Source organism: Talpa occidentalis, unplaced genomic scaffold (genome assembly GCF_014898055.3).
Source record: "Talpa occidentalis isolate TD23 unplaced genomic scaffold, MPIMG_talOcc4v2.1 talOcc4.4, whole genome shotgun sequence".
NCBI lineage: Eukaryota > Metazoa > Chordata > Mammalia > Eulipotyphla > Talpidae > Talpa > Talpa occidentalis.
Window position 1 is genome coordinate 16,848,801 of NW_023604295.1, and position 15,149 is coordinate 16,863,949.

Consider the following 15,149-nt stretch of genomic DNA (forward strand, 5'->3'; position numbering starts at 1 on the left):
AAAAGAAAAAGAGAAAGTTAAAAAAAAAAACATTACTTCAAAGCACTTTAAATGTACAAAAATATCCACTTGCTCCTTAAACATATTCTTCTATCCTAGATACTTGAGTTTTGATTTTCACCTTTTCATATGTATCCAGATTATCATTGATAAAATCTTCTTACTTTGTTCTAAAGATTGTGTGATTACCTACCAATCACTTCACAAAATCAAATAATTACAAACTCTATAGTTATTCTCTACTCATCTGTGTTCAAAATCAAATTAGTACAGGTGTAAGACCCTAAAAATAGTTCTCAAACTAGAATGATATATTCACTAAATATTCTTTATTATTCTCATTGTCATATATTTTTCTTGTATATTCATGCATCAAAATAGGTATGGCCACTAACATATAAAAGTAATTTTCTATTACAGCTAGATATTAAATCTTCTGGGACAGATTATGATGATAAGGTTGTTTGAAATGTTATTTCTTATTAAAATATTTTCATTTTGGGCCTCCCTAGTGACGCAAGGGGTTAAGCACAGCCCTGTGAAGCTATCAGCAGCCTCTGCAGCATGAGTCAATCCCCTGCCAGCCAGGGAGCTACCCACATGGCACAGCAGACCTCTCCTGTCTCAACCTCTGCTCCTCTCAGAAATGTATTTCAGTCAGTCTGATTGTTTTGTTCCCCACTCTGTCTCTGGTGAATACTCTCACCCACCACCACCTCTGGTCTGTACCCCAGTTCTGGTATGCATAAATAAATAAATTTAAAAAAATATTTTCACTTCACTTACAAGTAATGCTCTCAAGTCTAAAAGTGTGATGCATTTAAAGTTGAAAAATGTTTCTATTGAATACTTAAAGTGTTAAAATAAAGATAATTTCTATAAAGAATTACTTTATGAGTTTGTGTCTTTTATATGGAGTAATTATTTTAGTACACTACATAGAAATTGTAAATATTTGTATTGATTTTTAATAAATAGAAAATGTTTTCCATATATTGCAGATTTATTCCCAGTAATGATCCCAAAGAGCTTATCTCAGTCAACAGACATTTGAAAGAATTTTGGCAAATGGTGCCTAATGACATAAAAAAGTTGATGTACCACTCGAAACCTAACATCAACCAAACAGATGTTATATGTAGTGCTGTCAAAATATCAGGCTTTAGGCTTCTCTGTACTGATGATATTATGGCTGAAATAAATATTTTTAAAGATTAATATTCAAGGAATGAATCACAAATCAATTTATGCTGGTTAAATTTCAATGCGATTTTTTATTGCCAAAGACAACTAAATTATTCATATGAAAACCATAACTAAGTAATTGTTTTAATATCAAGTCAACATCATCATTTAGGCCAAATCAAATGGATCATGTTCAGTTAATTAGAAATTTTCCAGATGTCACCTACAAGATGCCTATAAATACTTAATAGGAAAACAAAGCAAAATGTTTGCAACAGTTTTTGTAACAATAAAACATAAAATAAACTTTCATTTTTTTTACTTTATATATCTTTTTCACTACCTACCAAAGTTGAAATCATACAAACAAGAATATACCAAAATGATATTGTTTAAGTCAAGAGGTTTTTCTATTGTTTTTTAAAAAATACCTTATGTTCAAAGCTTAGACCCTGCCCATTCATTCATTTGCAAGTGTAATTCTTACAAACACAAAAGCAGTTAAATATGTAATTCACACATTCAGATGAGTCTATACAGTAATCTTTTTCTTGAAAACTAAATTAGGAGAGAAAGGGATCTAAAGTTATAGATTCTTCCTTATTTGATACTGTAAAGTCTTCATTTTGTAACTATTAACAGCCTGATTTTCTTCAAAAAAAAAAAAATTGCAAGCAACATGCATTCCCAAATGACATTTCACAATTCATTTAATTCCAGTGTGTCCAGAGGTCAGAAAGTTAGTGGAGAGAGATTGATACTAGACATTCAAGAATTATGTTCTGAAGATGCAGAACATCACATATTGCTGAGGGGAAGATCAGTATGAATTCAGCCGAATATGCCAGTTTCTAAAGGTCTGTCTTCACTACTGCTTAAGTTGCTGTCATCTGTCATCTGTCGTCAGTGACACCTGTTATACAGATGCCCATACTGCGAAAAGGAATTCGTGCATTTTGCATTAAAAACCTCCCACACTTAGTACACACGCCCACACACATTCAACAAATATTTATTGCGACACTAATAAGCATCACAAGCGACCTCAGTGAGTGTAGCTCTCTGCTGAACCTCCACTTAAGATCCTCTTCATTCATCCTAGACTTTGAGAATCTATGTTTATTTCTTCTTGTATTTTTTTAAAAATTTTATTTGATTGAGGTTGGCTTTGGTTTACAACACTGCATATGATTTAGGGGCACAGGATCACACCTCTTCAGATGTATGTTACCTTACCACGCCCACCAGCAAAGCACCATTATCCTCCAGCAGTCCACTGGGTCTCCTCGCCTCATGCCCTCCCACCCCTAAATCTTCCCCACTGGTAGTCTCAATCCTGCAGTCAAATCTACATGCTTTTTTTTTTTTTTTAAAGAAACCTTCTCAAAATAACGGAGGGTAAATGCGATCTAAATTTCTCAAGAATAGGACAGTGAAAATAGAAGAAAAAGAAAAAAATCCTAAAGAACAATGGGAAGCTTGCCAATTCTGATCCGTCTCCCTAAACCGACTCACAGACCTAATATTGTGTACCTACTATGTGCAGGAACCTGCAGTCGTAACCGTGCACAACTCAGCTCAACTCCCCTGACTTCATTTCCGAGAAGTCCTCAACTTGGAATGAAGCGTGCAAAGGAAAAGCGGTTGCGCACAAAGACTAGTCCCGGGTTCTTTGTCAGTTCTCTTGAGGACAAAGACTGTGCGCCTGGAGGTGCGTGAGCAGCTCAAGGCGAACATGTCTGGCCTCAGATGTCCCTCGAGTGAACACGGTGCGGGGTGTCAAGAGCCAGACCAAGAGACGGTGGCATTTCTTCAGCAGCTCTTCTCTGCCTGGGCTTCCTCTGTCTCCGCGGCACCCCACCCCTCTTGCAGGTGCCAAGCCCTGCCCTGTGGCCAACTTCTTCTTTTACAAAGAAAGTGGAAATCACTCCTAGAGAAGGCTGTGCCACTCATGATAGAGCAGACACAGCTCGCGTCGGTTACTAACCCAGGCATTTCCAAAATATGAAACTTTCCTCTACGAGGGCATGGAGGAGAAAACAAGACCCAGTGCAACCCTCCACCCTCCTCGCGCGTCCCCCAGACCCCTGCCCCGCAGACTTCCCACCCCTGGAAAGCCTCCACCCAGACGGGCAGTTCCACATCGCCGCAGCCCTGCGACCCCCGGCCCCTTCCCCCTGCTCGTTCTCTTGACAGGCGGCCCCCCCGGACTCACCGCTGACCACCCGGCGGCAGAAGGCTCCGTGGCCGCAGAGCAGCGCAGCGCCCAGCAGGAGCGAGACCACCCGACTCATCCCGGCGCGGCGGCAGCAGCAGGTGTGAGTGCAGCGAAGGTGGCCTCTGGCCGCCGTGGAACCTCGCTCTTGGCCCGCCGCTCAGCCTCCCCGCCGAGCCCTACTCCAGCCGCCGGAGCCCCGCTGTCGGGCCCCCAGTGCGCATCGCCTTGCACCGGACCTGCAGCCGGGCGCGCTCCTGCCGCGCGCGGGGGTGCAGAGCTAGAGCGCGCCTCGCGGCCCTTCGGGCTTTCGGGAGCGGGAACTGAAGTTGGGGTCCCGGTTCTGTCCCAGAGGTGGAGCTGAAGCCGCTCCTTGGACTCCACGGGGCCCCTTCTGCTCCTCTCTCCGGCCTTTGGCTAGTGAGCGGCTGAGCCCGTGCGCCCTGCTTGCGGCTTTCACAGCAGCAGCTCTGCGCCGGAGGCGCTACTTATATACCCACACCCAAGGCTCCGGCCCCGCGCTAGTAATATTTTTTAACTACTTCGTCTCTCCTGCTATGGGGAAGTATGCTGGCCCCTCCCCTAAAAACCGGAGCCACTTTGAAGCCCGTCCAGTCAGCAGTCCCGCCCCATCCCCCCATCTTACCTGGCCCCTCTCCATTCGCTAACAGACCCGATACTCATTTATGTAAAATGTGACAGCTTTGCTATTAAACTCTGGCAAAAGTTGGATCCATTTGGTTTTTCTCAAAGATTAATGTCCACGGGGATGCCAAGTTGTGGGGCCTTTTTCTTTTTATGCTAAATTGCCTGATCGTATGTATTGCTAGATGCAGAGCACTAGCCACTATTTAAGATGGATTGGTGGAATGGGAGCCAAAATCTGCTCAGTGAATTATATAATGTGGCAGGTTTTTCCCCACCTAGGTTCTGCAAATAGATTACTTCCAAGCAGGTTGTTTGACTAAATTGCCACAGGAGCAAATTGAAGGGATATTTGAAACACGGCTTCCCAATTGATTTCAGTCTCAGTATTTGCAGGGCTAGAGAAAGCCATCAAAACCAAATAAGTATTCTGGATGCTTGGGAGTTTTCTGGATAAAAATGTATGTATTTCTTTGCAATCACTTATTGGTGGCCTAAGGTTACTATTACTGGTAAAATTTATTTTAAAACCTACAAAACACTTTTCCGTTGGGTAGCACAGGCTACCCAAGGAAGCTAGAGCTATCTGGAGTATTGGAAAGACCTTCAAGAGAGACACATCTATTTCTAGCCCATGATAGGAATCCCCATGACTTTCTCATAATGAACCTAGTAAAGTTGGTATTTTACCATTATATTACTTTAAATGCACCAGCATTTGTTAAATAAAATCCTTTGGTCTTAATGGGTGTGCTATTTCCTATAACACTTTCCAGTATTAGGTTTTCATAAGCTGCAAGTACACACATGACATTTTTAGACTGTTTTCTTGGGAAAAGAAAGTCAATACTGCTAAAGTGAGTAGTTTGGCAGAAAAAAAAATTAGCACTAGGAAAGACCTTAAAGATTATGAAATGCAACCTACTCAAGAAAGCAGAATTCTAAATTTTTTAAATGATGCCTATCACTTTTTTCCATGTATAACCCTTAAAATATTAATTTATTGTGGGACCACATAGGCAATTACTAAATCTTGGGGGGGGGTTGTGATGGGTTTTTGTGTCATTAACTAAATGTGTAAAGAAATAGGCACTGCTGGAATTTTGAATGGAATATGGAAAATTGATAAATCCTCAGGGCTATGGAGGTGTATATAACTCAGTCCTATAAATCATGTCAATGTTAACGTGTCACTGGTTATGGCTGTGGTCAGAGAGATTCTCCAGCCACTCAGTGTGAATAGAGAAATGTAATAGCAATTGTGTGCTTAATTGCTATAGTAAAAGGATAGATGGACAGCTTTGGGTGGGGGAGGAATTAATTCGGAGATATTATTGCAGGAATTCTCTAGCAGTGTTCCAGGGTGAGGGTGAAGATCCGTTGGCTGATGACCTGAGTCACTTCTTCAAATGCTTGCAAAACTAGAATTCTGTGTAGGATATCCTTTCTTCTTTCATGACATCCCACTCCCAGATATTTGCACTGCCCTGAGCTATTAGGAAAAGGCCCATCTTGGGCAGGAATACCAGTAGATTTCAACAGAAGCACTGAATATAACTTCCTCTTAGCAACAAACTCTCAAGTGTCTCTGATGCCTAAAAATTCCTCAAGTCCTTCAAACCATTATTGGCTTGGAGGCATCCCACAATTTTAGCACTTCCAAAAACCCAAATTATAATAATGACTTTATCTTGAATAAAGATAAAGTTAGCATATATCAGTTAGAATATATCAGTTTAGGGCCTCCCCGGTGGCGCAGCGGTAGAGCTCTGGGTTGCGAAACTGCCCGCAGCCTCTGCAGCACCGGATCGATCCCCAGCTGCTCCCCGGCCACCAGAGGAGGGTCCCACATGGCGCGCAGACCTCTCCTGCTGCCCGCTGCTCCCCTCAGCAGTGTACTTCAGTCTGCCTGCTCTGCTCCCCACTCTGGCTCTGGTGAATTCTCTCACCCTCCTATGCTTCTGACTGTACCTACCCAGTGCTTGTATAAATAAATAAAAATAAATCTTAAAAAAAAAAAGAATATATCAGTTCAGTTAGACTATATCCGTTCAGGCTAACCTATCAAAACAAATTATTAAAGACTTTTTTTTAGATTTTTCTTTTTAAGGGGATTGACAGACATGACCAGCTTTTTTTGGTTGTTTGTTTCTCCACCACTTAAAAAAATGATACCTGGATGGATGGCCACTAAACTCTGAGAGTATGTTTTAGGTAATCTTAAATACAGAACATAAGTGATAACTAGATATTTCTTTGAGAGAGCTCTGGGGATTGTGGTTCTCTCAATATGTATTTATCCTATGTCATAGTCAGTCATATAAATTAAAATTTTTCAACAAAATTGTATTTTTAAAAACTTTTACAAAATTTTTGGGAGTTGAGAGAAGCGAGTCCCCCAGTTCCCCTAATTTTAATAAACTCACAATTCATTATAAAAAAATTATACATGCATTTTTTTTAACAAATGACTTTTGTTTGTTTTACTTGCTTTTACTTCCTGTAAATATACATGAAGTATCATGGGAGGCAAATGATTTTCTCATAGCAAACACAGTTTAGTTCAATATTAGTGAAAGAAAATGAGAACTGCTCTTGGAACAATCAGCAGATAATTGCTCCCACAAGGGCAACCAAAAGACCCTAGGGATATGTGAAAAATGTTTGTGCATGTGTGGAATTGGGCCTTCAGATTTACTGAAACCAAGTAGACAAGACCACATGACTGAAAATAAGGAGAGAGAGCCCTTGCAAGGCAAGATGCTCTATTCACTTAAAAATAAAATCAAATGAGAACTTCAAACAGATGAGACTAAGGAGTTCAACATTGATTCAACAACCTAAGACACATCTCTCATATCTTGAAATAAAAGGATGATTTCAATGAGTGAGCCCAAAAAAATCTCAGACATGAGACCATCACTGAGTCTCCTGAAGCTCTGGGACATCAACTGTGCAACTACATGTGGAAGGTTGTTTTTTTTTTTTAAGATTTTATTCATTTTTATACAAGAGCTGGGGTACAGGCCAGAGGCGTGAGAGGGTTAGAGGATTCACCAGAGATAGAGTGGGAAGCAGAACAGGCAGATGGACTGAAATACACTGCTGAGGGGAGCAGCAGGTGAGACAGGAGAGGTCTGCCGCGCCATGTGTGTATCTCCCTGGCTGGCTGGGAATTGAACCCATGCTGGAGAGGCTTCGACAGCTTCACAGCATGGTGCTCAACCCGCTGCACCACTGGGGAGGCCCAATATGTAGAAGTTTTGAAAAGAGACATCAGAGCCATTAATAATACACTGTGGAATCTGAATGTCCCCAATATACAGCTTTCTCCTCCAGTCAACCCAGCCTCTTTCAAATGCCTGCAATTCCCAGTTTACATCTGCTTCATATGACCATTAATAAGTCTCAAGGACTTGCTGTCTGACTCCAGGCACTGATTGGCATCCAGTGGCTCCTCACTTGGGCAGCTCTGTGCAGTGGCTTCAGCCTCAGTCTGAGCAGGGCTCATTCATTCACCTGTGTTCCAGGGCAAAAAGTGGCCAATATGGTTGTCTTATTTCAGGCCACTATAATCTTTTGTTTTTCATTATTGAGTATGTCCAGTGTTAGTGCTTTCTTTCACCCTCACGATCTATTCACTTTTCAAAGATCCCAAATCCTAAAACCATCATATTGGGGATCAGGATTTATTTCCCAGTATGAATTGGTGGGGGGATAGTACAATGTTTACAATTGTTACTTTATGCAAATATATTTTAGATGTCACTGGAATCAAACATTAACTGATTTATTCATTTGATTATATTTTATTTAATGAAAGTTAATATTTTCCCCAAGTATCATCCATAATACTGCCAGGACATAAGAAAATAGATAATTGATACTTGAATATAAAGGTATAAAACTGTTATATAACCACTTCAGCCGATGCTTTTTTTCCCCCCCCTGAATAGTGGTTAGTTGTCACTTCCAGGAAGAGAGCTTGGAATACCTTTTCCTTCTGCTCTCCAGAAATGGCACTTCGGCTTCTGGTGCAGATATGTCCCTGCTCAAATGCAAGGATGAGTGATTGGCCAAAGTCCCCCCAAAATTTAGATTTACTTGTTCTTTTCAAAACTTGACTGTGCCAAAGAAGACATGACTTTTCTGCCTCATTCAAGAGCCTATTCTACTCTTCCTCTTAGTCCTAGGAAAAGTCTTAATCATTACAGAGCTATCTAAGGGATACTCATGGTTCATAATGCTGTTAGAAGTTGAATGAAGAATTATATACACTATGAAAATATGCTTTCCTGGAGCCTCCTTGGTGGTGCAAGGGTTAAGTCTCAGCACTATCAAGCTATGGCCAGCCACTTCAGCATGAGTTCAATCCTGATCCCTGGCCAGGGAGCTAACCCACATGGCACAGCAGACCTCTTCTGTCTTGCCTGCTGCTCCCTCAGCAGTGTATTTCAATAGTTCTGCCTTTTCTGCACCCCACTGTCTCTGGTGAATCCTCTCACCCCCCAGCACCTCTAGCCAATACCCCAGTTCTTATATGCACAAATAAATAAAAATAAAAATAAACCTTTTTAAAAAAGAAAATACGCTTTCCTGTCATTTAAATTCAAAATTAGGAATGGCTTATTCTGTTAGAGGCTCTGACCATTCAGATGATGAATTAAATGCTTATGAACTCAATTTTTAGAAGCATATCAGAACTGAAAAATCATGAATTTATGTAAATGTCTAGCTAATTATCAACTCATTAAATTAAAAATTGCTTTCAGTGCCTCATTATTTTGAAGCAATGCAATTTGATGCTATTGTTATAAATCTAGCTTGAGAAAATATTTCTTATTCTAATCTTAACTTCATTACTAGGTTTGATCTTATTGTACACTAATACAACCAAACACAATTGACATTATTAAACCAAAACAGGAATAAGCTAAAATGAACCTCCCTTCAAGTGTCTGGTTTATCTAGGTACATAATTGATGTACTGTCAATGAGTGTTCTGATATGGAAAATTTAACTGGCCAGCAGAAACATAAATCTAAATTTTCAGAGAAGATCACGGGGAAATTTATTTTAGTTTCCTTTTTTAAAAAAATAAGAAGTGTATGTTGGAGAAGTGCTGTTTTCCTGACTGGATCGCATTCTATCCCAGAAATTCTCAGGAGGTCACAAATTTTTCAGTCTTAATCTTAAATGTATTGAGTATTATCCTCAAGTCATTTAAGTTACATGTTATCTGCATATATGCACTAATTTTCCAAATGTATGTAGATGCAAGTTTAATTTTAAAATATCACTATCAGTGTAAAAAAATAACAACAGTACACAACAAAGCAAAAATAGGCAATTATAAACCAGAGACATCCTGCAGGGGAGGAGGTGGGAGAGGGATCAGAGGGAGGGATGGAGCAGCACAGGGGACTGAGGTGATGGTGCATGGGTGCCTTAGTGAAGGAAACTCTATGGGGACTACACCTGAGGGGGTGGGGGGAAGCAAATATTAGTTAAAAATGAACAATGATGTAAAAAATTTGAAAAATATATAAAAAATAAAATAAAATAAAATATTACTATTCTTCCTAATACATTTTTCCACATATTTTTGATCAATATTTACTGAAAGAACAATTATTATTATGTAATTAATATTATTATTATAACATTTATTATTATTATCCTGGAAAAATATGTATGTTAAAATCAGGGCTTGAGACCCAAAGAAGTCAAGAATCATTAGACTAAATTTTTCTGAAGTCCTTTTTAGCTTTGCAAATCTATTTCTCTAAAGATAGTGAAATGTAACACTTCTTTCTTTCTCCTTTTTTCCCCTTTCTTCTTTTCTTCTCCTCCCTCTCTGCTTTCTGTCTTCCCTCCTTTCTTTCCATCTTTCCTTTCTCGTATAAAGCTGCTGATTCATAATGAATAAGGATATTCTCTTATTTGATTTCCAAATTAACTAGTAAGCAGGAGTGCTGGAAAAATTTTTATGGTCCTTTGAGTAACATATAAACATATCACAGATGATATGAATGGAAAATCCAAACAAAACAAAGTCAAATTGAGTGCCAACTTGAGTGAAAGATAATGTAACTAAAAGACTATAAAACTATAAATGAATATTTGATGAACTGAGTTTTTTTTTTTCATAATAGTGTTCCATTTTACAATAAAGGAAAGGGTGTCAGGAAGAGGCATAGCTAAAGAACTACAAAACATAAAACAAGCTTTTATGGTATTCACAAAAGTTCAGTGTTTCTCCAGATAAATCAAATTACTAGAAAACAATATGCCAAAGCAACCACGATAAAAATAAACTGGGTTAGAGGAATGACATAAAGTTAAAGGGGATGCAGGAAAAAAGAAAGGTATTAGGACCAAAAAAAATCAATTTAAGTGTCCTTCTGGAGATACATCTGTCACTTCATTATTTGTTCAAACACTGTTTCTAAGGGAAATGGTTCACGTGCCAAGTGCATGTGGCTCTTGCTACACAGAGAAATGGAAATTTAAGGAATATTAAGGAGTACAGTCTCAGGTAGCTCATAGATATCAATATCCATAAAAGTCTCATCTTCTGAACCATACATATACATATATATGTATATAATGTGTGTGTGTGTGTGTATATATATATATATTTTTATATATATAGTCACTGATCTGTAAGGAAGCTTAAATAGCCTCCTTTCCAAAGAAACTCCTTTAAAATAAAACTGAACAGAAAGGTGGGGAAATAACAAAAGTACATTCCTATTGTCAAATCCCTTGTGCCATAAAAAATAAACTGACTACATTACATAAAGGACTGAAGCTGTAAAATTTCTCCCCAAAGAGATGACCCAAAGATACCCTTAATTTTCAAGAGCTCTCAGGAACATCAAAAAGACAAGAAATCATGGTGCATATATTAGCCAAGTACCTTCTCTCTTCTCTAATGGGTTGGAGTCATTTAATCTGGGACTACAATTATCAAGAATAATGGTTTAGAATTTTAAATATTTATGAAGTCAAATAATACAAAAAGTTACAAAAAGATATAAAGTATTTAATACAAGACTAGAATAATTATTGTGGATTCAGGTTCATCTTCTAGGACTCATTAGGATATAACTCTAATGATTTTTGAAAAGATATACTGGGAATAAAAAGGAGGTCAGAAGTAAGCTTCAGTATCTAAATCCCCTAGTCAATCCCTCATCCATCTATATCAACTGCACCTCAACACATTACTGCACATGGCTTCCTCTAACATGTAGAGGGCCACTGGAACATAAATCCCAGACTCTACACGGTTTCCCATAACCCAGATTAGTAGTTCTGGGTGCTAAGAAGTTTTATGATTATCACAAGGGAAGTGAAAACACTGTCCTGCCCCTGTCTGAATCGGCAGAAAATTGTTCCATAAGCACATACCCAAAGCCATCTCTATCCCTGGGAGGGACCACTGATAACAACAGCAGCCAACAAAGGAAAGACAGTTACAAATTAAAGAAAGCTTTGGTAATTCTTTAGACCCCTCCAAAACCTATATACTTTTGCCACTATTGAAGGATGTCAGGATTTGCTAAGGCGTGGGGGTGGGGTTAAACTAGCAAATGGGAAGATTTTCAAGTAAAATCAATCATGTCACTTGCCTTATAGCACCTTAAATATTCCCTTCCTAGTCTGCAGAAGTCTAAAAGTGACCCTCACTTTAGCTGTAGTTAGATGTTGTGGGAGACAGTGAACACGAACCCAAAATTCAGATGTATACTCTTAGCTGATGTTAGAGATTCTAAGTTTTGTTTTTCTATATTCCCATCAGTGACATTTCCATGAATATGGTGACCACACATCCCACTTTGCCCAGAACAATGACTGCTCACATCTTAATATTTTCCATGTATTGTCTATCATATATTCATAGCCTATAGGCAACTTATTTTATAATTGCCAAAAGATGGGATTTTCCTGCTCTGAATTTTTTAGACATTAAATGGTATTTCTTCTCCAGTAGTTAGTTGGATATATTATATCTCTTTATGTGGACACGCCAATCTCCTTTAGGATAGCTATTGTGTTATAAAATATCCCCTATCTTGCTACCAGGCACTGGAAATTCAATACATGTTGATTTCAATTAAGATTTGTCAAAAGCCTATAAAGAGCAAAGCAAAGTACAACATTACAATATGAATGTTAATATAAAATTTCACTATCTGGATGTAAGATATTGAGGGTAATTTATAAACACAAATAGAAAATATAGTCATTTTTTGTTCATATGATTATGGAAATTCATGCCCCAAATTATCAGGGTTTCAAATGTGTTATAATTTCTGTCAAATTGCTGCAAACTTTTTGAATTATGAAGTGACTTACTTCTCTGCTGAGTTCTGAAGTAGCAATTCCTATGTGGTACTGAGATAAAACCTAAAAAAAATGGAAAATGCCTAAATCAAGTGGCCATAATCATCTTCCACTTCCTTCCAAAGAAGACGTAGAGATATTTTATGGCACCCGAAGGATTCATATATAAAACACCTTTGAAAACCAGAATTTAAATCAATAAAAAGCTACAATATCTCAGGATGTCCTGAGATATCCTGAGTCAAAACATTCAGAATCTACCAAAAGCAATCAAAACAAGAATAGAAGAAAAAGACTTTTGAGATTCAGAGAAAAGTGGAGAGTTATTCATTTTATTTAATAACCAATAGATAATACAAATATAACTATATTCTAAAGATATACGATCACAGGCAGAAAATTATTCATTTTGAATAACTGATGAGAATTTCAAATTCCTCCCTGGATTCATAAAATATTAAAAAGGATATCATCTAGATAAATATGAATTATTTGTCTGTTTTTCCTGTCTCACCTTTAATGTTCTAGTTTTCAATTGCTGTTCTAGGTTGTCATAGCAACAAAATGCTATTTTCAATAAGTTTGAGTAGAAAACCTGTTTAGAGCACCTAATTTGCTGTAAGTAGAACACCGTTATATGTATGATAGATTTTTCCATTTCAAAAATTATTTGATTATATTATTCCTGAAGGCTACTATTTGTTAACCCTTTTATAACATAAAATAACTGTTAAAATAAGACTATAGCAGGAATAACTTCAGTGCAGAAATGCCTCTAGTAAAGATGAATTGCTGACTAGGATTTAGGATTTATCATTCCCCCAATCCCAGCACAGATATCTTAAATATCATCAAAACATTGTTTTGCCTATAACATGGATTTTTCATATGATTACTATTTTAATTTCCTAATTTACTTCCATTGTTAATATAAATATACTTGTAGAAAATATAATACAAACATTAGAAGGAAAGTTTATATATAATGATACACCAAAAGTTCCTGTTTTTAAAAAACACACAATTTTTATGTTTCCTCTTTTCAAAAATTCTCAGTTATACTCTGACCAATGGACTAAAGTTTGAATTCATTTCTAATTTTGACCCCCAAATCTGACCCCTTTTATTTTCTGGTTTCATTTCCATTTCCTACTTTCATAAATCAGCCAGCACAAAAACTCAGGTGACTGGTGATCTTTATGTTTTCTTACCCAGGTACCTGTTTCTCCAATGTTGTCTGCCTTTCCAAACATTTTTGGTTTGCTATAGCTATTTAAACAGTGTCTCCTCTTTATTCAGACTCTCCTTCCCTCCCCATGTAGATAAAAGCTACCCATTTAGTGTTGAATAAAATCTCTTTTGTAGGACATTTATGCTATTATTTTCTGACAAATTGTTTAGCATCTTACATGCATGTATTTTACCTTCTCAACTACAAGGAAAGTTTGTTCAGAAACAGAGTTGGTCTTTTTCCAATCCAACCCCAATGCTATTTGACTTAATGAAGGAACCTCTGGAGGAGAAGCCTTGTGCTAGACCCTTATTGTGACACCTGTGAACTCTCTTTACACCCACACCTCAGGCATATGGGAAATCTGATGGGCTTGAGAATGAAAGGTTATATTGTTTCTGCCTCTTCTTTTAATTGCATTTCTTTTTATTCCAGATGTTACATAAATGTGACAACCAATTATTTCACAGCAAAACTAGACCTTAGTATAGGCTCTAAATTTACATAAGCAAACAGGTGAAAAGAGATCAAAAGGTCAGGAAAAAACACTAGAGACAGGTCTTTCTTCCCTGTTTAACCACAAGCCATACTGTTTCGAGGTTTTATGACCAAAGAAAACTAAATGTCGTGCATTCTGCTTCCTTCTCCTACACACCTGTTAACATTCTGAGAAGGTGATCACATAAGCAGGTGATGCCCTGCGGATTCATTCACTGTGCATTGCAGGGCAAATCAGACACAATCACAGAAAGATACTTGAATGCATTTGGGTAAGGACACATACTGGTTCTGATGCAAAGTAACTTATTCATTGCCTTGAAAGTTTGAAAAAATTCTATGTCATTGACTTTACTGCCCTCTATTAATGTGCACAATTAACCAAGAATTTTGGGCATGCTAAATCTCTTCCTTTATTCCAAGTTATTTAAAAAGTTAAGCTCTATTGATTTATTGTATGAATAATATAATTTGGAATATCATTCTTCAATATATCACCAAAGAATTAAATATCATACACTTTTCATTATGTGTTTTACCAAAGTTGTGGTTGGAATATAGACAATATTTTATTGATTAAAACTTTTCAATCTTGATAGGTTTATTGTCTTAAGTCACAGTATAAAATAATAAATAACATAATTTTGAATATGAAATATCTTCATTGATACCTTAGAGGAGCAGAGAAGGGAATGCTAAAGGTTTACCAAAAGCAGCCTAAACATTAGCCTAAACATTAGCAGCCTAAACATTGAACTAGGGCCAAATGATCTTCTTTTCATAAAACAGCACAAAATATTAGGTTTGGTGTTTTAGTAAAATATTAGCTGAATTGTTAAAGCTAAACTCAGTCTTCATGCTGGATGGATAATATTATTAGAGATTGAGGTTAATTTGATCCTTTCTTAATATTATAATAACAATGATAGTAATTTCAGCTAATATTTTCTATGTGCCACGCACTGTTCTGAAAGATTTGCATATCTGAATTTGTTTCCTGCTCACAAAAGTATTAGCACACTC

General features: G+C 37.5%; 1 protein-coding gene across 3 annotated transcripts in view; it reads right to left on the reverse strand.

Moving 5' to 3' along the window:
* The window catches only part of CHODL (chondrolectin), a 202,828-nt gene that overhangs the window by 15,884 nt on the left and 171,795 nt on the right, over positions 1–15,149 (reverse strand). For 2 of the 3 annotated variants that reach the window (XM_037524524.2, XM_037524525.1), the window contains exon 1: positions 3,401–3,502. The exons of the other annotated variant lie outside the window; for it this stretch is intronic. In XM_037524524.2, the coding sequence (XP_037380421.1) occupies positions 3,401–3,479 (79 nt within the window). In that variant the 5' untranslated portion in view covers positions 3,480–3,502. Of the gene's footprint in view, positions 1–3,400; positions 3,503–15,149 lie in introns of those variants that run through there. 3 annotated transcript variants of the gene reach the window in all.